The 26,357-nt window shown below is 38.9% G+C and overlaps 1 protein-coding gene across 1 annotated transcript; it reads left to right on the top strand.

Moving 5' to 3' along the window:
* The first annotated feature begins 872 nt into the window (after window positions 1-872).
* arhgef7b (Rho guanine nucleotide exchange factor (GEF) 7b) lies at window positions 873-26,136 on the top strand. Its single transcript, XM_028571915.1, has 21 exons — window positions 873-1,242; window positions 4,392-4,475; window positions 7,941-8,025; window positions 8,369-8,493; window positions 8,605-8,809; window positions 10,237-10,328; window positions 11,850-11,944; window positions 12,387-12,482; window positions 13,608-13,730; window positions 13,892-14,030; window positions 16,701-16,760; window positions 17,186-17,332; window positions 17,487-17,573; window positions 17,710-17,788; window positions 18,200-18,336; window positions 18,438-18,662; window positions 19,729-19,822; window positions 20,306-20,395; window positions 21,278-21,374; window positions 21,839-21,893; window positions 23,707-26,136. Exons 1-21 carry the CDS (start codon window positions 1,078-1,080, stop codon window positions 23,827-23,829), a joined length of 2,403 nt encoding a protein of 800 aa, XP_028427716.1. The 5' UTR covers window positions 873-1,077; the 3' UTR covers window positions 23,830-26,136.
* Window positions 26,137-26,357: the final 221 nt, after the last annotated feature.

The following is a 26,357-nucleotide window of genomic DNA, read 5'->3' as shown; positions in this document are numbered from 1 at the left end:
CCTTATGGATATTGAGATATGATCCACATGAAAAGGACATAGATACATTTACATTTACAGATGCCATATTGTTTTTTTTAATACATTTCTAAACAGAAAGTTATTTTGCAAAACCCATTCTGTTGACAATTACTTTTAATACATTTGTGTAAGCACAATTATTATTAATGACTTACTATTGTTTGATATTGAATCAGGGCCATGTTTTTTAAAATTTTATTTTGGATTCAGATGATCCCTTAAAACATTGATTTACTGACACAATACACATAAACACACACCATGGCACCATGAACGATACGTGATTTATTTTACAATGATTTTGTGGATGGTATGATAATAATAGTAGGCCTACACACTCAATTTCCTTTGTTTTGCCTTCGTATGCCTTTTGTAATTAAATTATAGACCTTTATTGTAACCTCCTGTAGGCTATATACCTACACTGCAACTAGACATTACAGTTAGACATTACAGACATTACAGTTGGATAATGCTTTGGTGATATTGTATTCCAACAGTCATTCTAGTTGAGTTTATTTGAATTAGATTTTTCTTATTTCAATTCCAATGCTTACAACTGTAGGCTATCATTGCATGTAAATACATTTGCGTTGCCAAAAAATATAAAATAAAAATAATGGACAAAAAGACTGTCAACTGCAAACAAACTTTAGTTTATGCTTTTAATTTGAAAACTGTCAAAGGAAGTCGTGTCACAGTCTTTTGGTTCTGCTCATACAGTTGTGCACACAAGCAAATGTGATGCCAACATCCGTTGAGAGAGAGAGAGAGAGAGAGAGAGAGAGAGAGAGAGAGAGAGAGAGAAGAGAGAGAGAGAATACAAAGCTGTTAAAGGTTAAAGGAAGGGACCACCTTTCTCATTATTACATTTACTTTGGAACAACAGCCTGTCTGATCCATCCAACCAGTGCGCGTTGACTGTAATGTTCAAACAAGGCGGGGCTGACCCTCCTGTCTTATTTTGGACTGACCACAAGTAGGATAGCGCGGACACTGCTGCTGCTGCTGCTGTTGTTGCTGCTGCTGTTGTTTTATGACATTAAAGATCAAGTCATGAATTCGGCCGAACAGACGGTAACGTGGCTCATAACACTGGGGGTCCTAGAGTCTCCCAAGAAAAGCATCTCGGATCCAGAGACTTTCCTCCAGGCGTCTCTGCAGGATGGAGCGGTGCTGTGCAGGCTGCTAGAGCGACTTCGACCCGGGACGGTAGACAAAGTAAGTGGACGGAGGGATAAAGGACGATGGAAGAATAAAACAACCCATTATTGAATATATATATATATATATGGCAGGCTATATAAAAACATGAAAATCAGTATAACATAGAAACGTTAGACCCTATAGCTAGAATAAATAACCCTAATTATAATGAGGCTATTTATTCATTCATGTGTTCACAGTAAAATGTTTTAAGAGTTCTAGAGTAGCCTAGTATTTACAAATCATGGCCTTAAAGTGCTCATATTATGCTCATTTTCAGGTTCATAATTGTATTTAGAGGTTGTACCAGAATAGGTTTATCTGGTTTAATTTTCAGAAAACACCATATTTTTGTTGTCCTGCACATTGCTGCAGCTCCTCTTTTCACCCTATGTGTTGAGCTCTCTGTTTTAGCTACAAAGTGAGACACACTTCTGTACCATCTTTGGTGGGAGTCACATATGCGCAATAAGTACTGCTAGCTTGTCAGTTGCAGACAAGGGGATCAGCGAGCCTCTGCAAAGCATACCTCCTATGGAGCCATTTTGTTGCTAATAAGCCATTATCTGCCGTTAGCATTCCATTGACTGCCATTCATTTTGGCATCAGCGAATAACTTTACATCAAAAGCATTTAAAGACTCTATTTGTCCATTTTAAAAAAAAATAAAAGGCTCCATTACCTTGTACCTCACGTTATGGCTCCGTAGCAGCCGTTTTTGTAAAAACAGGCTAACGATTGTATCATAACCACGTGACTTTCTGTCGCATAGTAGACAAATTACCGTATAGTCAGGAGAAGCTTGCAGGCAGTTTCGACTTACATTAACTGTTTAAGTTTAATTACTAATGTTAACTAGCATTTTATTTAGCAATAATTATATTGTATATTATATATATACAACTTTCAGACAGGTTGCTCATGTCACAGCTACGTCGTCAAGCTCAGTTGGAGGCTGCGCAGTAACGCTCAGCCATCACCGGAAAGGTGATTCTAATAGACTTCACTGGTCTCCGTGGAAATCTACGGCGTAGCTTTGTCCATTCATTTCATTGTCTATGGTTGCGGAGGCAGTGCCAGGCTAGCAGCTAGGCGAGCATTATAACGTGTGTTACAAAGTGACGCACGTTCGTCACGGAAGTCAAGGCTGGACTACAATAGAGCTGTTTGGAGCAGTTTGTGAACAGTGTTTTCTCTGGAAGATTTCATTTCATTTCATTTCATTTCATTTATTTTTATTTCAAACAAAACTAAAATATATATTTATATATATATATATATATATATATATATATATATATATATATATATACACACACACACATAGTTTGTACCCATATATTATATAGATACACATACACATATGCTTACAAACCCATGCACACACATATGCACACAAACACCCACACACACACATAGATACACAACACACATACATACACACACACACACACACACACACACCCACACCCACACACACACAACAAAAAGTGTGTAGTAACACACAACGGGGAAAAAAAATACATACAGTGCTTACAACTAATATTAAAAATACTATTGCAATTTCCAATTTAAAAAAAAAATAGTCCGAAAAAGGAGCAGGATGAAGCCGAAGCTTGTAATGTTTCCTACCCCTCATTCACCCCAATTCGTTTCTTCATTCATCATACATTCCCACAACAGGACAACCAATATATACACAACAATACTTCTCCAATCCCTCACGATTCGAATCCTTTGTTCATCTATCTACATCGTAGGTAAGTCAACAACATTTTTGCAACCCATCACGTAACAATCCGCACCCCAACACACCTTCCCAGTCATCTCTCTGCCTCTTCATATCCTTTTAATAAAGTGGTTCTATATAACTTTTTAAACTTTATTATATTTGTACAATGTTTCAGCACCTGGTCTAATCCATTCCACAAACTCACCCCACCAATCGTGATGCACATACTCTTTAGAGTTGTTCTTATTTTAAGTTTTTTAAAGTTTATTTGTTCTCTCAGATTATATCCACCCTGTCTTTCCATAAACATTTTTTGTAAATTTCCTGGAAGTAAATTATTTCTTGCTTTGAACATGATTTGTGCCATCTTAAATCTAACCAGATCAATGAATTTCAGAATATGTGACTTGAAGAATAAAGGACTTGTATATTCCCGGTATCCAACATTATTTATGATTCTGATTACTCTCTTTTGTATTGTGCATAAGATGGTAGCCTAAGTCCCTTTGGGGTGGACCTTTTCACTATAACGTGGACAAAAAAGATACATAACACAATAAAGGAAAGGGAAAAAGCCAAAAAGCTTAATATGAGCAATAAGCAATAGCCTACAACATCCCAATTGCCATTATTCTCAAGAATTTAAAGATTTGTTCGTGTTTTCTTGTTTGTGTTTGTTGTCAAAAAAATGTATTTATATTTTATTTCTCTCTCTCTCTCTCTCTCTCTCTCTCTCTCTCTCTCTCTCTCTGGACCAACCTGTCAACGTCATATCCTCCTTTGACTTATCCAACTTCCCTGTGAGATTGTAGATCTTTATCAAAGTAGCCTACCTCTGTTACAACCTATGGTTACAACTCCACACAGAGTGAGGCACTGCTTCTTTCAAAATAAGGGCATTAAACGTGTCAGCAGCTTGCTTTGATCACCCCTTACTGTTTATTTTACCTCCTCTAGGAACAGCTTTGCCATAGCTGGTCCACTTTAGTGACTGCATCCGACTTCATTCCAAGTTATGTGATATATATTTTGTAGCTGAGTTTTTTTTTTTGGCAGATATGACAAATTATGTAAATTGGAGAACAAGATTAAAAACTCAATTGATCACTCAGAAGTAATTGAAAAAATAAAGATACCCAAGATCACAACACATAGGTATCTACTTACTAACTGTAATAGCATAATGGTAAATGTAACTTTTACCGAAAGTCCATTTTTAAACACAAAACGTCTCTCATAATGCCTTAGTTTGAAAGTTGAAACCGGAAGTTTAGCAAATTTTTTTAGCGAGCTTGATATTGGTAAGCAGCAAGTGCACTAGCAACGCCTGAAATACGATATATTCATGCTAAAAAAGCATTCACATTCATTAGCAGTTTATTAATATTTCGTGTGAATATTTGAAGCTTATTTAGTCTCTTTTTGTGTGTAGTTTTTTCAGGAACCGAGGGGCGACAACGAGTGTCAGAGGAACATTACCGAGTTTATTAAAGGCTGCGGGGCTTTCGGTGTGGAGGTGAGTTAACATAATAACGTATTTATTAATGCACTTACACAGTAACGTTATGAAGTCTAGAAAACAGATGACCTCATTTAAACCTATTTATTATTTATACCACCTTTTAAAACGTATGTATTCTGCTGTTTATCAGACGTCTTTTATACTTCCCAGCCGTTACTCCTGTTAACGGCACGAGCAACAGGTGTAACGTTAGCCTACCCACTAGCAACCTGTGCTTAATGTGGTGGGAATTTCTTTTTCTGATTTTCCATGAAAATGAGCAATACATTACAAATACATTAGATTTTTTGAAACTAATTAAATGTTTATTTCTTAACCATTCAGACATCTAACCACATTAACATAGTGGTAAATACAAAGGTGACATCCAATGAGTGCTTCATAATAGACACTAATGATTTATGTAAGCCAAAAATTTGAGTTGTTCTGGTACTACCTTCTTATAAGTCACCTTTTATAAAGGGTTTATAAGTTGGAACTGATGGCTTTAATTGTTAGTAAATCACGTACCAATTCTTCATGTTAGGTTGTTGGCATGTTTATCTAAAACAATATCTGTATTGTCATCAGAGTTCAGAAACAAGTAGTAGGGTGTGTACTTGTGCCTGGAAGTAGTAAGGTGTGCTTGTGTCTGGATTCCTGGTTAGCACCACTCTCTAACCAGCTGAGTGAACTAGCCTGCCAACAAGCCAACATAATTAATCAGGGACAGAAAAAACTAAATTGGACCAGTTTTTGATCTTCAGTCAGACTACCTTCCAAGTTAAGTTCTGTGGAGGGGAATTAGACGGCTTGGTTTAGATATGAGAGTTGAATTGATTCCCACGTTCTTATGTGTATTTCTGCAGAGCAAAATACTCTGTTATTGCAAACTTTGTATCAAGTTACATGTAGCAGTAGGATTGCTTGCATTGTGTTTACTTGCTGGCCACCACTGTGATTCCTCAAATGATATTGGAGGATTCAACCACAAAGGGGTGTGAACCCTCAATCTTCTGATCCGAAGTCAGACCCAACTTGTCCATTAGGCCACGTGTTCACACAAAATGTGACTTGGTTGAGCTGATGAGTAGGAGAGAGCTGGCCTTTGGTCAAAAAGGCAGACTTATTTATTTGTTAGTATACAAATTGAAATGCTCTTCGGCTGTTGGCATGTTAATTTAATATAATATCTGTATTGTTATCAGAGCTCAAAAACACGTAGTAGGGTGTGTGCATGTGTCTGTGTTTGCACAACAGTGGGTCAAGCCAGGTTATATTCTGCCCCACAGTGGGTGTGTAGAGAGACACGCACACACACACACACACACACACACACACACACACACACACACACACACACACACACACACACACACACACACACACACACACACTATTGATCTTAGCCAGGGAAAAAGCCATATAATCATAATGGAAAAGAGCAGATTATGCAACACACGAGTCCTGGGCTGTAGACCTATAACAAGGTTTTGCTCCAGACTTGAAAATGATTTTGATGTCCCTTTAAAGCCAAGTCAGTACATAGTATGAGGGATGGCTTTAAACAGAATCATGAATCTGTGGTAAAGGAGAAATGTAAAGAGTATGAAAAGATGAAATAGAGGAGAGAAGGGTGGGCTGACGCAATGCAACATGTCAGGCAGTCAGTGGATTTTCAATCAGGTTGATTAGAGGCATGTGAGCCATGTTGCTGGAAGCCAAGGCCTCCATTACCAGCTGCCTGACTGACATCAGCATAGTAATTCTCCCAGACACTCTTCGGACAAGCCGAGGACGGTCGGTCCAATAGAGCAGGATTACAGAGTGGACAGCAAGTGCCAGTATGAGTGTGGTTGAGTTCTGAGCTAAACAGTTAATCAGGTCATAAATTTGGCTTTTGCTGTTGATTAAAGTTAATCGTGTGGAATATTGATTCTGTGCATTTAGAGTATGCCGCATTAAATCAAGCGCTCCCTGTTATCAGGTAAGCTGTTTGACCAATAGCAGGCGTTTGTTTTAAGCATGCTGTAATTATGTATTTCTAACAGCTGCATGAGAGTATTTTCACTATAACCTGCAAGACGGAACTGCATTTATTTGGTTTCTGATTTTATCATCTTTACTGTTAATTTACGTCAAATTGTGTTTATATTAACTTAAAGAAGACACTCATTTCATGAAAACAATTTTAATTTTAATTCCAAGATGTATACATTCACAGCAGGTTTTACTTTATTAAAGACAGTTTAAGACAAGTAAAGACAATTTTCAAGCGCAGTAAAACTAAATTGTTCCTAAAGATGAACAAATAATCTTCATGACAAATAATGCATTATGTGGAAATAGAGGAATGTAACACTTCATAATACTGGACTCTGATTAGACATTAGCAGCAGAGATGTCCTGTGCCTTATTGAGCCAGTTGAGATCCTTGTTTACTTCATGATAATTAACAAAGACAAACATAAACTCTACTAGTCTCTAGATAGGTCCCCGAAAGAATAGTTGATATTGAACTGTTAGATCTAATAGTTCAATATCAACTGCACATTTTCTCCATTAGTGAGGTATGAGATCCTTCTGCAAGTGCCTCTCTTTGTCGCTGACACTCTGCATGTGGTTCTTAGTGTCAGATTTCTGTATTGATCATTTTCATTGATACATTATTGTAGTGGAAGCGCGGCAGCTGAATACCTATAATATATACAAATGCAACCTTAGCACTGGTACATTTCTAATGCAGCAGTGCATAGAAAGCCTCATATGGTATCTTGGCCCAATGCCAGTGGGAGAGATGAAAGTGTGTGTTAACTGTTGGGCCCATACTGCCCTGACTACTAATCAGCCTGTGTATATAAATCAGGCCAAGTGCGTTCAAGGAGGACTACATTAAAGAACAGTGTAGTTTTATCGTTAGATTAAAGAGACCCAATCGGTAAAGAATAGCAGATTTAGGATTTAGTAAATCTTATGTTCAACTATTTCTGGCTGCTCTCAGAATTTACCCATGGGCATTTTATTTAAAATAAGTTTTTAAATCACAATGTTTTAGCTATGACTTTCATGCCCCACATTGCTTACCTTCATGCCTTGAACATGTAGAAGTCAGTCAGTGTACAGTATACATAAGATTAGGGGCTTCAGAGGTACTTTGATTATGACTGTGTGTGTGTGTGTGTGTGTGTGTGTGTGTGTGTGTGTGTGTGTGTGTGTGTGTGTGTGTGATGGGGAGATTACAAGGGGAAGCTCAGACTTTGAGTAATCCTGCTCCAGACTGTAGTAGGAGCAGGGATGTAAACCCCCACTAAACTCAGCATTTCTTCATTTTTAGGCTGACATATGTTTTAATTTTGTAAATTTGTAATGAGAACTGATGCAAGATGATGTCTTCTTTTCTCCTCTGTCTCAAACTCCTCATTGTTTTATTGCTGTTTTAAAAATGATTTCATATTCTTTATTTGGTTTCCTCCGCTTTAGCCTTTTGAGGTCAATGACCTCCTGCAGGGACTGAACTTCTCCAAGGTCCTAAACTCCTTGGTTGCCCTCAACAAAGCTACTGAAGGTAGGATTATTGTGTTTATGTGTTAGTAATGATTTGTTTCTTTCTTTAAGGCACACTTTTTAAGTTTGCAGTATTTTCATTTTTCTATTATTTTACTTAGTTTGTATTGCTAGTGCTCTAATATAACCTTTTAAAGTTTAAAGTTTAAAAGTTTATATTTTTGTGCACATTATTATTAAAAGCAGTTCTAATCGTGTAAGTATTTGTATTATATGCAACTTTGTACTTTATAAAATAATATTATTTTGATAAATGCTCTAGGTTTATTGTTAGTATTAGTATCATTATCTTACCAGGGCTTATAATGAATTTTAGTTACTATTACTTGAACCGCTGTGTGCAGATTTAGGTGTTTCTGAAGACAGTGAGTGTGTGCCGCTCTCCTCACACTTGAGGATCAAGTCATTTGACTCTCTGAACACTCAGAGTCGCTCCTCAAAAGTCCTGCAGCCTCAGTACCGCAGCCTGGTGAGTTCCTGACAGTAGACAAACACTGACTAGGGTTAGATATACAAAACTGATATTAGTCTGTTATGAAAACTCACAGATTCAGTCAGCTCTTATTCTCCTCTTCCTCAGGACATGTCAGAGGGCAGTGGGTGTGGCCACGTGCTGTTCAAGGCGCGCTTTCCTTTCCAGCAGACCAATGAGGACGAACTCTCTTTCTCGAAGGGCGACATCATCAGTGTGAGCCGGCAGGAGGATGGGGGCTGGTGGGAAGGCTCGTTCAACGGCAATTCTGGGTGGTTCCCCAGTAACTATGTACGGGAACTGAAAGGAAGCGGTGGGTGCAGCTCTTTTTTCTTCGTAACTATAACTACAAGCGCGGTTCAATCAATCGCGGCTCAGCTGTGGCTCATGTAGAGATCCGGCGTGTCCCATTTTATTCTGTCTAGCCGTCACACATCCAGGTAGCGATGTGGCCTGGGCAGGGGAAGGAGGGAGCATACTCAGGCCGCTATAGCGCGTAGAGATGTGGCCCAGGCGAGAAGGGTTGGGTACCGTTCACATTTTTACTGGTAGCTGAAATCCAGTTCCAGTACCCAACGGTATCTTTTTGCGGTTCTTTCCCTCTGTAATAACCAAAAATAGATTGTAAAAATAATGAAGCCATTACTTTCATGGAGTTTATATCGAGAAGTGTTTGGATACCTTGAGAGAAGCTCATTTAATCCACGTCCACTACTGTTTTTTTTTCACCAGGTAATGTTGTTGATAACGGTGTGTTTGTACACAGTGTACATACTTAAAGTAGAGCACTATCTGTAGGGTGTTTCTCTTATTTGTTACATTTTAGGATTGATGAGTTTGTCACTGTTGAGTTCATAAGGCTGTTAACTGCTGCCTCCTGTGCTTGTAAGAGCCATATCCTCGTGGTTTGATTATGTTGGTTGGTTGTGTTGCTTTCTGAAGGAGGGAAGGCAGGAACTAAGGAAGGAAGCTCCACATGCACACAAAGACAGGAAGTGCCTGAGCTGCTGTATAGGAAGGAACTTCCTAAATTAAAGCTTACAGCAGAAAACAATGACCATGATATTGGCGCACTGAGGAATGGCAGTAAATGCATATGGCCAGTGGGAGTGGGAGTATGATGTCTGAGATAGGAGGCTGCACATGCATGTCATCTTGGTTTACTGACATAAATCATTGTTATTGAGACTGACACATGAAAACCAAAGAACTATAGGTTATACAGTAGTCTTTGGACCGTCCTTTGTTTCTGCTCCAAGACCAAGACTAATCTTATCATCAAAAGAAAAGCTAAGCAAAGAATACCTCCTTGTATCTTTCATTGCATCATGATTGTAGTTTACTTCCTCTAGTCAGTGAGATAAGTCTAAAAAGTGCATTTAGCTTCCCATTATAAAAAAAAAATGCTTATTAGTCTTCTGGCTTTACATTGCAATGTTTGCAAGGGACAATAGTAAACTGTAGGATATGACAGCATGCGCTGTTATTGGCTTAACAATGAAAATAAAAATAACCAGGACAGTGAAATTACATTGTGGAGTCAGTAAAAGTAAAGCATTCAATCATTGGTTGTCCTACATTTTGTAGAATCTATGTACACAGCATTGCCCTGCAGTTAGAACTTCATACAGTAAAGGATTTTTTTAAAGGTTTTTTACTGTAATTTGATGTTACTTGCTTAAACCTTGTTATAGTGTCCATCAGGTCTTTGAATTGTTCTCTCCTTCTATCTCTGTTTAGACAAGACATCAGACAAGCCAAAGTCTGGGACACTGAAAAGCCCCCCCAAAGGTTTTGACACCACCATCATCAGTAAGACCTACTACAATGTGGTGAGCATCATACTCTTAAGAAACTCTGTGTCTGTATGCATGTGTGACTAACAAATGTCCTGTTTTTTTTATGATGACCAAATGTTGTCACAATCATGGAAAGAGGATGGAAATCTACCGGCTCTCACTTCTACCAGAATAGTTTAGGGTTAGGACTATGATTACGATTTTGAATTTGAATTAGGTCGTTCTAGGTTTAGTTCAGGGTACGTGTTAGACTTCTTGGTAATGAATACTGAAGATATCATTACCCAGAAATAATAATAATAAATATCTCCTTTGTGTATGCTTTCTATCTCTCCTGGTTAGACTGATGGAGTGAATTGAACTAACAGATAGTTCTCACATGTGAGCCTGCTTTTGTACAATCAATTTATTTTTCATCTGCACATCCAATTAATGATTGTGTAGCTGTGTTTGTGCGTGTGTATTTGATCGCGTGTGGAGCCTGAATGGCACCCCTGTGTGAGTGAGTAAGTCTGTCTGTGTGTGTGTGTGTGTGTGTGTGTGTGTGCGTGCGTGTCAGAGTGCAGCAGATGTAATGTAGGTTATTTCTTCCATCTCAGTGGTTTCTGGGGCAGCCTTGCCCCAGGGTTGGCTTCTGCCAGTGAGTGTGTGAGTGTGTGTCTTTTAATAATGCAGCCAGCTCTGCAGTCTCTCTAGACAGTCCATCTTCGGTTGGGGTACCTGACACTTTCACTCACCGTCCCTGCCTGAAGTCTAAGCTGTTCTCAGACAGAAAGGCAAAACAAAACAATATAAATAAAAAGGTTTTTGTCTTTCTTCTAATGGATGGAACGGAAGCTTGTATAAGTAGAAGATTCAGGCTTTAGGCTTTTTTCTTTGTCAGCATTTGCACCATATTCTTGTTGCGAATGCCTGCACTGGCATCCTCTCAGTGGCCTCTTACATATCATTCTTTGTTTAAATAAAAAATCATTACATACAAATGTATTATAGATAAATAATTGGAGCTGCTTCAAAATTTTACTACCTCCAGACCTGAGGGGAGACACAGCAACATGTGTCTAAAATGCAACAATTCATTACCAAAACCCTCTTCCTGAGAGGTTGTGATGTTGTGGAAAGATTAGCCAATTATTCTGTGGAGTTAGACGCATAATAAGCTACTCGAGCCAGTGTTACAGTTCCGTAGGGTCTGATATCTCTCTCCATTAGCTTATTACAAAATACATCTTATAGAGTCATTGTGGATGGTTCAATTTAGCACATTTTTATAGAAAGCTCCAAAAGAAGAGTCTATTTACCCATTATATTTTCCAAGTTGGACTTACTACTCCAAAATCTGAATATATTCCACTGTGATAATAATTGCAAATGATAAGTAGCTTCGAGCCTTGCATACCCGGTGCACAGAAAATATTTTCTTCCATAAGATATATGTTATGGGAATAGGGATTTTTATGGGCAAATGCATCCTTTTTCATTACTTATTCTTTATATTGCTTACTGTAATTAATATGAAAATCTCTGTGTTTTTTTGGTTCATGTCTCTGTCAGGTTCTACAAAACATTCTGGAAGCAGAGAGTGAATATTCGAGGGAGCTACAGAGTCTCCTGGGCTCCTACCTGCGCTCACTTCATCCCACAGACAAGTAGAGTTATTTTTACACTTTTTATTGTTTTATTCAACAGAGACAGATTTTAGAGGTAGTGGTACACACACACACACACATACACACACTAGCATATCTATTGCAATACCAATATAATCCTTCACATTTTACAGAGTATAAGAACATGCATATACTGTATATTATATGCATAATGGCTGTGTCCTATGTCCTATATTGTACACATACATATATTTAAAAAAAAATGCATGAATTACTATCCCTATATATTGGAGCTTGGCAAGTATAGTGATGTATTTATACCAGCCTTTTCTTCAAAATGTCAGCGATCCATTTTGATTGGATTTCATGAAAGTATGAATTAATATCCTTCTTGGATTGACTAGCCTAATTTAGCTATTTTTGATATGTTATATATTAAAATATGAATGTCTCCTCTCCTCCCCTCTCATCTGTTTTGCAGACTCAGCAGTGTTGACATCAGTCACATTCAGGGAAATCTGGAGGAGATCTCAACCTTTCAGCAGATGTTGGTTCAGTCTTTGGAGGAGCATACAAAGTCAGTGCACTGATATAGTATTTTCACCATGATACATTAACCGGCAAGTTTAATTGCACTATTGGGCACACCTAAATGGCTTCTGTACAGAGCATGGTTAAAAGGAGAGTTCAAATGATTAATTCATCGACAGTAATCAAAAGAAAATTACTGTAATTAACTATTTTCAATCAAATTGACCAAACATTCTGTGGTTCAATTCTTTGAAATGTGTGCATATCAGACAAGTCAGACAAAACAAGAAATTTGAAGATTACTCCTTGGGTTTCTGTGATACTGATTTCTCATTATTTTCTGACAGGTTACAGACCAAACAATAAATCAATTAGTTGAGAAAAACAACAACAACTGTATACACCCTGTTAGGTTTTCTGAACACCCAACTATCACTCATCTGTTTGACCCCTACTACAGTATAATACTTTTGTTGGTTATTATTTCACTTCCAGGTAGAAATAAAAGCTCTTATAGAGTCTTTAACTTGGCTCTCTGAAACCTGCACAAAACCCAGATGAACTGCTCAAGCTAACATCCTGTTTAACTTACAATACATCCTCGGGCTTTGCTTTAAAAAGGAGGGGTGCAGTCAAACTGAAGCTCAGACCTGTTATTGGAGCTTGTAGGCAGTTATTAAAGCCACAGAGACATCTAGTGGTAGACTAAAGTAAAAGTCTGTTTCTCTGAGCCCTGTGTAGATGTAGGCCAGTGAGATACAGCAGGTGTCTTTTTAAAGTTTGTAAAATGTGTAAATGAAATCTTAAAATCTCATCAACAAACAGATAATACTGACCAACTATTACGTATTTGGTTGGTACGGTTAACTATTTGATGTTTGTCACCAAATTACCAATTTTGCTGAAGAGGAACCTCTATGTTCTTAAAAGCAGCCTTGATGTAAATGTAGAGATTCCAAATGTATATGATTTATTAGATTTTTCCTCTGTATTACATTCATTATACACATGTTTTACATTACATGTCATTTAGCTGACGCTTTTATCCAAAGCAACCCTGAGCACTAGCTGATGCCCCATAATTATCATCCATTATCTTTATGTTTTATTACATAAATGCCAACAGTGGCACTGGCAGGTGTTATGTCTAACATGTCATTTGTGTGTGTAGACTCCCAGAGAACCAGCAGAGGATCGGGGGGTTCTTCCTGAATCTGATGCCCCAGATGAAGATCATCTATGTGGCCTACTGCTCCAACCACCCGTTTGCAGTCAATGTACTCACACAACACAGGTACAGTCTGAGATATGTTGTTTGTTTGTAGATATTATGTTTGCAGGTGTGTGCATGTATTTTTCTTGTGTGTTTGTTCCAAATGTATGTTAATATATATTTTGTATATTGTGTGTGTGTGTGTGTGTGTGTGTGTGTGTGTGTGTGTGTGTGCATCACAGCGAGGAACTGGGGGAGTACATGGAGTCAAAAGGGGCGTCTGCTCCTGGGATCCTCACTCTGACCACTAGTCTGAGTAAACCCTTCACCAGACTGGAGAGATACCCGACGCTGCTGAAAGAACTGGACAGACATATGGAGGTTAGCTTGAACCTACCTGTCTGTCTGTGTTGTTATCCATATAAACCCAATAAGCCAATTGACATCTGCTTTTCAAATGTACAGATAAAGATAGATATTAAATAACATAGCCAGTGTTTCCTCTAGGATTATTTTTAGCAGTGGGGGCAGATCTGTCGGAACCCCCCCCCCCCCAAATGTTTTATGTATTAAACGGAACGGACACTTCGCTGCAACACAAACAAATATATTTATTCAGCACTATTCACACACAATGAGGCACATTTTGATTTTGTTTTGATTGAACTGTATTTTTGAGGAACTGTAGGTCTACACATGCCTTCTCCAGGTAGGGAATGAGTCCTTACCCCAAGTGAAGGAGTTCAAGTACCTTGGGGTTTTGTTCGCGAGTGAGGGGACAATGGAGCGGGAGATTGGTTGGAGAATCGGCGCAGCGGGTGCGGTATTACATTCAATCTATCGCACCGTTGTGACGAAAAGAGAGCTGAGCCAGAAGGCAAAGCTCTCGATCTACCGGTCAGTTTTCATTCCTACCCTCACCTATGGTCATGAAGGCTGGGTCATGACCGAAAGAACGAGATGCAGGGTACAAGCGGCCGAAATGGGTTTCCTCAGGAGGGTGGCTGGCGTCTCCCTTAGAGATAGGGTGAGAAGCTCAGTCATCCGTGAAGAGCTCGGAGTAGAGCCGCTGCTCCTTTGGAAACCAAAACCCAAAGTAGGCTATAGTATGAAACCATTCATAATGAAACTAATTGCATATTTGCTTCAGTGGTAAAGTTGGTAGCCTTGCTGTGTGCATTTGATTTTTCTTGGCTTTTGGAAAAATAACTCCAAGGCTCGGTTATAGGGGAATTCAGAAAGAGGTGACTCATTAATGCGGAGTAGCATACATGCTGCTAGATGGTACCTCTGTGGCTATATGTGTAATAACTTTGCTAAATAAAAAAATACAATCCTGCTGGTACCTTACTTTTCCTAAAATAGTCTGTATTTTCATTTAAAATTGTTTTTAGGCTATATACATTACACAAAAGGCAAAGAAAATACAATCACTTTTACCTGTTTTGGCCATTTTCGCGGTTTTGTTTTTAATCTTTTGCGTGGTTGAAGATGCATCTTGGTTGCTTCGTAATAATCATAGTCTCTGTCAGAGAAACGTAACTAGTGGTCTCGAGTAACAAGTGTGGGCATTAAGGGCATTAAGGTGATAGCCTAAGTGGGCAGAAGAGAGATAGAGAAAGAGGAAGCAGACGTGTTGTAGATGCAACCGGAGCAGAGTTAGTGGTTATTCATTTTATAACGTCGGCCCTGGAGGTAACCAGTCTCCCCTGGTTTTCTGATCACGGTCGGAAACGAAAAGATGAGGAAAGGTTAACCCATTGAACATTTTAACAGCTTATTAACGTGCGCTTGTTTCCCCGTGCGCTGATGCGCTCATCTGTTGACATTTCCGAAAGCCTTCGTACAGTTGCTTAATAAAAAAGGGCTTTCCACACAAACAAACGTAGCCTACATGTGTTATTAGTATGAGGAAAAAAATGAGATTTTAACTGTGTCGGGCTGGGACATAAATTTCTTAATGCCTGTCGGGCTCGGGCCGGGTTCGGTCACGGCTCTGTCGGACGCGGGCCGGTTCGGAGAAAAATTCGGCCTGATCCGGACTCTAGTGGGCATCACCGATGGGCCGAAGGCAAAGCCAGAGTCGGTAACGAAGGCTACGGCGTAGATGGACTCTGTTCTGAATCAGAAGAAAAGCACCGGGCGCTCGCTCTGTGAAAGGCGCCGTAGGCCTACACGTAGCCTAGATGGCCGGTAGCTGTCTACGTGTTCATATAACTTTATACATGCTACAACTGGCTGGAATCATTACACACATCCTCTCCAAGGAGAGCACCAGCTGTAAAATGTCCCGGAGGAAGTTCATGCAGCAACTGGCAGAAGAGCTGAGAGCGGAGTTTATGGAGGAAAAAAAAAAGGAGGCAGTGCCATATACTGTCTATGGGCAGTGCCAGTTAGGTAAGGTTATAAATGTTCAAATAACATAGCCTACTTTTAATTGTTATTTGGCTGGAATTATGTTGAATGAATTTCCCCCAATATGTTTCGGGACATGAATGTATGAAATACTCACGGTTTAGCCTACTATGATATGATATCAAGGGCGTTGTATTGAATCAACAGCCACGTGCAATTTAGCTAGCAGGTGAAGGTGAAACTAAAAATGTGCAAGCACTATAGACTAATACAGGCTTAAATGAACTGACAATATAAGTTAGGCTATACGACTTACAGTTCTCAAGGATGCACACATGCCATCTCAACCGGGTCCTCCGGACAGCCTGTCTCTTTTTTCTTTCTCCCCTTTCTCTGAGTGGCACGCGTGCTCACTCGCGTTCTGAAGCGCATGTCCGCGCTATTCTGCGACTCTCTAACAATCACTCCTGATAGACGGCTTTTTTCTGATACCGTGGCGGAAGAAATCTAACCGTGGCGGACCGCCACCACATAGAGGAAACACTGACATAGCAATGAACTGTGTGAACATTGGTCATTTTCTTCTAAACAAGAACTTGCCAGGATGTTAATCTCTATGCATGATATTGGAAAGAAAACATTATTTTCAATGAATTCACATGTTTGTTTTTTTCTTTTTCTTTATCTTTGTCTTAGGACCAACACCCTGACAGAGCTGATCTTATTGCTTCAATTATGGACTTTAAAAGCTTTGCAGTAAGATACAAATACACATACACATGTAAATGAGTTAGATTGATACTTCTACACTTCAAGCTGTCTTAAATATGCTTTGCTTGTTTCACAGTCACTAGCACCTATCACAGCACATTTTTAACTTTTATAAAACATCAGAGTGTATTCGTAAAACACGCAAATCAAGAACCTTTGCTGGTAACTGCCGATGTAGTATAGAAATGAGGGATATGATGTGAACCTGAATAAAATCATTCTTAAACAGTTTGACAGGCATGCCTTTATTTGTTATTTTGCTGAAGGATTACTTACAGTAGTTTGTGTTTAAGTTAATCAGTTTCCTGACATTTATGTGTAATCATACCAACTAACAGGCAACAGAGAAGCTGTATTGATTAGAGTGTTTGTGCGTTTATGTGCCTTTGAATGCTTCTGTGTGTGTTCAGGCTCGGTGCCAGGAGGTAAGGAAGAAGAAGGACCTGGAGTTGCAGATTTTAACAGAGCCAATCAGAAACTGGGAGGGGGATGACATCAGAACTCTCGGCCCTGTTCTCCAAATGTCCCAAGCCACAGTCCACACGCAGAACTGTCAGGTACTCATCAGAACCTCCAAACAATTGGACTAAACAGGTGTCATGTGAACGTACACTGAGGTTGCGTTCAGACCCAAATGAAGACACAAGACATTTAAAGCGACCACAAAAAGAGTACGGAGTACGTAAAAGGTATTTTTTGTTTGTTTTTCAGGAGTCAAATGAACGCTACCTCGTCCTCTTCCCTCACACTCTGCTCATGCTCTCTGCCAGCCTGAGAATGAGTGGATTCATCTTCCAGGTATGTTTACAGTACATGAGATTTAACTAAAATTATGTTTAAAAGCACTCATACTATCATTCTCAGCAGCATACAAATGTGGGTTGGTCTCTTGTCCACTGATTTACACATTGTGTAATTCTTTGTGTCTCTATAGGGAAGGATGCCACTGTCAGGAATGCTCATCTCCAGAATAGAAGACGGAGACAACCTGAAGAATGCTTTTGAAATATCCGGTCAGCCCTTTCTATTATTTAGCTAGTGGACCTTTCCATTTTAATTGTTAATGACAAGATCACTTCAGCCTGATTTGAGCATCTTTACACTGGATACCTGAAGGGTAAAAAGTGGAATTTGGATCCTGTTGACTGTGCTTACATTTGCACTCCTATATAATGGAGTCTATAGCATATTTTACAAGCAACAGTATCACTCAAGCAAGAAAACTCCTGAATACTGTTTAAATGTACAGATAAACAGGCAGAGGTCACACAGACACACAGTTGTTTCATATCTATATAATGGCAAGCTTTCACACAAACCTTTTCTTCTTCTGTTAAACTCCATTCTTGACTTTGGGTGAAATGTCTTGACGCAGTGTCATTTTTTTAGTGTCTTTTTAACTTTTTTGTTTGTGTGTTTTTCAGGTGGCCAGTGTGATCGGATGCAGGTGGCATGTAACAGTCAGCAAGATCTACAGGACTGGCTGGACCTTCTCACCAAACACACACACACGTTGGCTGCGCACACACACTCGCACAAGCCTCAGTCCGTGTGTCACACAGTAAGTCACAATTAACCAGTTAGTCAGTTGATCTACATCTACTTCACTGCCCTCATACAGTATCTTTTCTTTTATCTATAACGTCTCTTCTGCTTTCCTAGTTGCCCTCTCAACCCGCCACTCCCTCCAGACACTCAGAGTCTCGTGGAGGGAGCATTGGACACACCTACCACACCCTTCCTCATCCCTCTTCATATGGGACGGCCCTCAGCAGCAGCCCGATGTGGGGGCCCCTGGAGCCACCGAGTACCCCTAAACCCTGGAGCCTGAGCTGCCTTCGCCCTGCGCCTCCACTCCGTCCCTCGGCTGCTCTCTGCTTCAAGGAGGTGCTGCACACTGGCTTTATAAAATGTGTTGCTCAAAGTGGGATCTGGGGACCTACAGGGTCCTTAACACTAGAAAGGCCAGCATTCCATTTACTCCTAAAACTGCTGAGCGGGTAATATTTACCCGCTGCCAAAACAGCATCAGCACTCGCAAATATGGCATTTCTTGAAGCAGTTAAGTTGTTCATTTTTATAAATTTTTTTAAACAATAAGTACGACTTGACAAAGTAACTATTTAAAAGTCAGTTTATGGCCTTTAGGCTCTTTCATCACAGATCAAACACACACACACACACACACACACAGGCTGTGACTACCCGTGCTCCCGGTTGTAGACACTTCTGTCCCGTATTGGTTGAGCCGACACTAAAGAATATGAATATTTATAATTACTTTAGCTAGTGCAGTAAGCTAACATTAGAAAATGCTACACAAGTTACATCTAACTATGATGCGTAACGTTATTGCTTAACTGTAACTGAGGCACCTGTCCCATCAGCGTCTGAGGGCTGCTGCGATGATACAGGCAAGCTTCCTCATCTGATGAAAATGACGGGTCTTTGATCTGTCCGAGCCGATTCTCCAAATCTAGCTTGCTCTCGCTTGTCATATCGCAGCCACCTTGTCAAAAGAAATGTAAAGAATACGCGTTGCTAGGCGACCGGCCGTATTGTGAATGCTGAGCGCAGCAATATACAGCGTGAGTAAAAATGACCCACTGGCAGTTTTAGGAATAAATGATCATATTTTCATTTTCTTTTTATACCACACCCCCCATAACTCACTAGATGATTAATAAACCCATTTTAGGAATAGGCATGGACTGAGAGATGAAGGGGTTTTATAATAACAGAGTTAAATGCATTTAAAAATGCCAGAGGGGTACATTTTTAACTGTGGGCCTTTCTAGTGTTAAGGGATGTTTTTAGGAAGACAGGGAACAGTTAGATTTTTTTTCTCCAAATTCTTTCCCTTGACCCCAAGCATTTATAGTTTTCTTGGTCCTGGTATATTGAAATTGGAGCTACATTCCTACTTTACATGTGTCTATGTCTTTGTTTGTAGGATATGAGTAAGAGTCCTAAGAACATGAAGAAGCTGCTCCCTAAGAGGAAGCCAGAGAGGAAACCTTCAGAAGAGGACTTTACTGTCAGAAAAAGTAAGTATCCAACTCAGCAAACTCAGCAACTGAGACACCCCACTTCAAAGGGAAAATGTGCCCATAAACTGTTAAAAACGCTGTTGGAGATGTTCTTTAAATGCCTTGGTGCAACATAATAAACAGGTATCTCTATTGGCTCTACACAGGCTTTCATTAATTTAAGTTATCAAAAACATAAGGGCTCAATTTACAACATACTAAATTATGTTGGTTAATGGTAAATAATATGCTGGTTAATCTGTCTGCTATCAAGAACCAAACACTCCTGAAATAACGGCAATGTTTGCAGCAATTACATTAGTTCATTAGCAAAACTAAGCCGGGCACAAATTATCTGCATTTGATTTATTCAACATTATCGGTTATAAAAGTTTAATTAAACTTGTAAAGTTTGCTTTAAATTTCACAGCCACTGGTCCATTCTAGGCACAGAATGAACACTTTCTTATCTCCACCATCTCACCTGTCCTTGTGTCTCAGGTACAGCAGCTCTAGAGGAGGATGCTCAGATACTGAAAGTGATTGAGGCCTACTGTACCAGCGCCAAGACACGACAGACGCTCAACTCCAGTGAGTACACACACAAATCGGCATACTAATTCACTGCTAGCTGTCTTACTGCTAACCACCAGTTTGTACTCTCCTATCAGATCTAATAATATTTTTCTTTCTCTTCTCTTTTTATGTCTTCAATCCACTGCTCTGCTTTCCTCATCCTCCAAACACTGTTTTTTATGAACTACTTCATTCATCCTGCTTTTATTCTGAATGGTGTCTTACCTTTGTTTCCTTAAATCTAACATTTTATTTCTGGTTGCTTTTGGTTCAAATCTCATATTTGTTTTTTAAAATTACTGTTTACAACTACAATATGTTTTTTCCCAAACCCTCATCCTTCATCCATTATGGTTTATATCATCCCTCCCAACATTCAATTTGGTTTGTTCAAACCCCATCTATTGCTGGTTACTTTATTGTACAGCCTGGCAAGGAACTGACCTCATGCACAACCATGTACTCGCTGACACCAGCCTCACCGTCGCTGGTTTCCCCAGCAACCTGCCTTGTTCTGACCAGTCAGAGGACTCGGATTATGACATTCTCTGGACCGCCCATAGTTACAGGACTGCCTCATTTTCTCGTAAGATATCGGTGTTGCAAACCACTGGCATGCCAGTGAACCAGCTAGCTTTCAACTAGGGATAGACGTATATCTTTATAAATCTTCCCAAACCTTTCACCTGCTGTGTGTCTTTGTGAATGAGCCTGTGGGCATCCCCATGAGTATAGCTTCAGTAATCATATACCCCATAGTACAGTATATTTAATGGCTGGATGTGTGTTTGTTTTGATGTTAAAATGTATGTTTGTGTGCACATGTCATGTGTTTGTGCATCACGCAGGGTTAATAACTTACACTGTTAATAACTTAACTTGTCATGGTTCAACCAGGCTCCAGCAGGAAGGATGTACAGATGTTGTTCCCTGAGGAGGAGAAGATTATAGTGGAGGAGACCAGGAGCAATGGACAAACAGTAGTGGAGGAGAGGTGAGAGAGGAGAGATGAAGGTGTGTCTTTATGTACAGCATACTTAATGTGCACTAAGGCAGATAATTTAGGCTTTGATAGTGGTCCCAAATAGTGATAGTGGGGAAAAAGACTTGCTGCAGCAGTAAATACAAGGATCAAAAGATACAATACAAATATAGAAAATGGTGGCTTCTGAACACAATAAAACAGCACACAGTAAGTGGAAACTTACCAAATATCAAATGAAAACCTGTAGGCATTCACAGCATGTATGCAGGGGTGGCTGAGTGTCACAGTAAAATAAACATATTACATCAGTTTAACATGAGCTAAACAAGATAAAAACATACTATATATGAAATTTCAAAGAAGTCACAGAGACCCAAACCACGATGTGAACATGAGAAGCGAGGATGTTTCAGTCAGTGGTATATCACTCTCAGTTAGTGTGTGTTACAGTAGAGCTGTTTCTGTTGCTGCAGGAGTCTGGTGGATACTGTGTACAGTCTGAAAGATGAGGTCCAGGGACTCAAACAGGTGAGTCTTCAGTTTTTTTTAAATTTATGACTAACCAGGGACAGACTGGGGCTAAAAAACAGCCCTGGACTTTCTCCCAAATAGGCCCATCATCCGGCCATTCGCACTAGCCAGGATGTCCTGATACTATGCCACACTACTGTAGACTATCAGACAGCAAGTAACATCTCCAAACCAATGATGATAATTAGAGTTGTGTTTATTTGCCATTTGCAGTTGGTACCATCTTTACAATGAAACATTTTCTGTAGAGAAAGGTGTTTAGGCTTTTGCTGAGGGTGGTAAGCAAAAAAATGGTTCCAGGCTGTGACTATGACTTGAGCCGTTTGAAATATTGTGATGTGGAGCATCCTGGCACTTCCCTGCACTCTCCCTGTCATCTTTTGTGCTGCAACTATCTTCAACCTGAATAAACAAATTATTTTAAAGATAGGTTATTGGCTGTTATTGATATAATATGTGTTGCTTTGTGTTAAAGAATTAGCATTGAATAACCTATTTAATATTTTGTCAATGTCATATTACACTTTTGATTCATATTAAGGCTGTGAAATGATGAAAATGACTAGGCCCTATCAATTTAGTCTGTGAAGCTTTCACAAACAATCAGCTGCTCTTTGTAAGTTCCACAATAGTAAATGCAAAATATGAAAGACAAGGAAAAACTGCACTCTGATGGAAGACAGACAGAAAGTGCAAGCTAGGATTTTTGGTTAAATTTTTGGTCAAATTTGGTGAATTATTTAGCCCCCTTCCCTGTTTGTTAGCATGTTTAGAGTGGTACCAATGCATGCCTGATGTTTTCCTGTTTAATTCAATACCATAGTCTTCATCCTAGCAGCTAAAGTGAGCTCACTACAACCTCTCATATACAACGAAGTAAAATCGCGGGCAACCCGTGAATAATTTCTAACGCGTTTCAAATTAACCTAACAGAAATTATTAAACACGTTAAGTTTGACAGCACTAAATGGCACAATAATTTTCATAATCATGATGCCCAGCTGACTATGCAATTCGCTAAGATAGGGATAAAGGCAGCCTATTATAATGTGCCCTGCTCCTGGCTTTTACCAGTACCTCTTGCTGATGTGAAATTAACTCTGCTGTCTGTCCCTCATCATGACCAGGCTGTGGATTGGTGATAGCCAGACTAGTAGGCCTACTCTTCTTCCTCACTTTTTTTACACATAGCATATACAGTAAGTGATCGTATTAGCACCCCCTGATGTTGGCTGTTGTTTATCGCTATTTTAGACTTTTTTTGTGCCGTTCTGGACTTTTCCCGAACGCACAAGATTGTCAGTCCGTCCATGTTACTAACCCAGACTTGTCATTATCATCAGTTTCCTGTTTATATGTCCCACTTTATAGAGTTAAAATGTAGGTCCAACAACCCATAGAGGTATTGAAGGGGTTTCCAGAGGGTCCCCAGGAAGTTGCTATTAATGTGATCAAATACATATCTGCATTATCAATTAGGGAGTGCAAAATATATTGGTGGCTGAGATCCTCTGATAGATAAAAAAAATGTAATTATTATTGTTGTACTAGTAATGGCATTTCTGCAAATAGTCGACATTGACATTGCTCATTGCCATAAGTGCAACAAAACCCACAAGCCAAACAAAACATGATCTCATATCACCCCTCCACTTTTCCGACATTGCTCATTGCCATAAGTGCAACAAAACCCACAAGCCAAACAAAACATGATCTCATATCACCCCTCCACTTTTCCACTTGTTTTTCTTCCTTCCTCCATTGTTCTCTCCTCTCTTTTCCTCCCATTTTTTTGGTTGTCCATCTCCAGGACAACAAGAGGATGAAGAGGACACTGGAGGAGGAGCAGCGGGCGAGGAAAGAGCTGGAGAGGATTGTCAGGAGAGTTCTGAAGAACATGAATGACCCAACCTGGGATGAGACTAACCTCTGAGATCAATATATGTGTGATCATCATGGATGAGACCAATTTCTGACTTTAAAGTGACCAAATGAACTATGAACTGTTGTTCAACCTGTGTGTGGACAAAAGCTGCCAATACTTCATTCAACATGTCGTCACCATTTTTACTTGCTTTGACCAGTGTACCAAACTGTGGACCAAGAGAAAATGTCAGCCAGCCATCAGCAAAGCCATCCCAACTGACCTTAAAGCTGTGAAGCCACATTAGCTGGTAGGCATGATGACATCACTTCCTGTCACTCTCCTTTACTTTTTCAAACTGCCTTTTTGAAACACAAACAAATCACTTTTCTCATCTACTTTTGTAATTATCTTTCATTCCTCTTTGTGATTTTTTTGAGTTAAGTATGACATTTAAAATGTAACCATTGCCAGCACAGTATTTTATTGACTGGCCTAGTGCATGAATAAGAATGCTACGTGGGTTTATATTTTTCAGATAGACTGAAACGTTTTTTTTACCACTCTTCATTTTATTGGCAGCAATTTTTAATCTATTTTATTATGTTATTTTATTGATTCTAACTAACTAAAAAATAAAGTTGGTTAATTTGTAATATGAAATGCAAAGTGTAGTAGGGCTTTATTTTAAAGTAAACCTTTTACCAGCACTTACTGTATAAGTGACAGGATGAGATTACATTTCTTTGTGTGGTGTAAAGATTACTGCAGGAACTAATCTAGTTTAACATTTGGCAACATACCACCATATTATTTTATGGATCCACTGCATTGCTTCATGGAATATGCACATTTCTGCCAAGATTATTTTGATTAGTTTTAAGAATATAATATTTTTTTGTATTTGACTATGTTTTTAAACCCAGATGGATAAACTACAAGTGAGTTGTACTAGAGACATGGACAGAAACAGAGGAACTTGGTTCTGCTCGAACTGTTATTTACTTTTGGATACAAAAGATTGTTTGGATGCTAAAGCCTAAAGATAAATTGACTTTTGACAATGATCTGCTTTAATTAACTGAAAGGCATATTAAAGAATGTGAGCTAATTAAATTAAAAACAACACATCTTAAAAATGTGTTGTTGCTGGAAAACCATCTTGTAATTGTCAGTTGGAAGCTCGAGGAAGATTTTCTCAGGAATTAACTCGTCCATCCGGGAGTATTAGCTTTCAGCTCCAGATTCATTCATATTTTTGAAATTTAATATTCTTGCAGATAGACAGTTTAGGAAACTTGATTTAGAATTGTGTTTTCAAATGTTTATGTATGCGATGTACTGTGCAAAGCATTGAAGTCCAGACACCAGGGTAGAATGGGTGTTTCTTTTACAGTAGATACAAATTAAATAAATAAAAAAACATTGAAATAATGCAAATTACCTCAAAGCACCACACCTAAACAAATCCAGGCTACTATGGCTATATGCAAACATGGCACACGTAAAGGCAGCAGAGGCATGAACTTTATGTTTGAAAATGCTAAATTTCACACTGCCTACAAATATCCTTATTCTTATCACTTGGAATGAGGTCCTTGGAGGTTTAATTGTGAAAAAGCCAGCTATATGTACATGTTTCACCTGTAGTAGTGCTGGCATTGTTAAACACAGAAGTCGGGACGTTGAGTTTTATACAGTATATGTTTAACTTTTTTGAAACTTAACTATAACTGTTTAATGAGATACAATCATATACTGCACTGAAATGATACTGAGGCATTGATTTGGATAGGAAAATAGTTCAGTGTAACACAGATACCATCAAAGTTAAAGAAAATGTACACAGGGAGTTGGCTTGCTGCTATTTTTGTTTCAAGACCAAAGTCCAAGCAATACAACACTGGAAAATGTTTTTTTTTATGATTTTTATGATGTCAATATGCAACTTGCTGTAGAATTTCTTATTTTTATATTTGTGATTGTGTTTTTATCAACTGGTTTTGATTTGTAACACTACTTATTTTCTACTTGATCTGTTTTAATCACACTAAAGATGATTTGTACAGAAAAGCAGCATATTTCTCATGAACGTCAGGAGACGTGCTTTGGAAAGAAGAACATTTCCTTTGCTAAAGTTATTAAGCATAAAAACTTCACCTACAACTAATATATTACTGAAATTAGAAACCACACTAATGTAATACATTCCAATTATTGACTCTAACTTATGTATTTAACTGAGAGTGACTGATGTAAATGTATTGCAGATTCAAATGGTATGGTGATGAAGGTGATTACAGTAGTTAGTATGACAACAATCATCCCCCCTCTATTTATTTCACCCATTTGTCTGTGAATAAAATGTATCAAACAGTTGAATCTCATGTTTCTATATCTCTCTGCAGCTAAAAAGCAATATAGTTACACCACTGGTCAGTGAAATGTATGGAAGGTGCTGAAACAGTTGAGGATTTAAGAGAATACATTGTCTTATTTAAATATAGAATACAATTCAACTTCAATATGGAAAACTGTATTTTCTTTGTCTCTTATTAACCTGTCCCCATCTTTTACGGAGTTCCCTCAAATGAGTG

Source organism: Perca flavescens, chromosome 24 (assembly GCF_004354835.1).
Source record: "Perca flavescens isolate YP-PL-M2 chromosome 24, PFLA_1.0, whole genome shotgun sequence".
Classification (NCBI taxonomy): Eukaryota; Metazoa; Chordata; class Actinopteri; order Perciformes; family Percidae; genus Perca; species Perca flavescens.
Note: the sequence above shows the minus strand (reverse complement) of the source record. Positions and strands in the feature narration are given on the sequence as shown.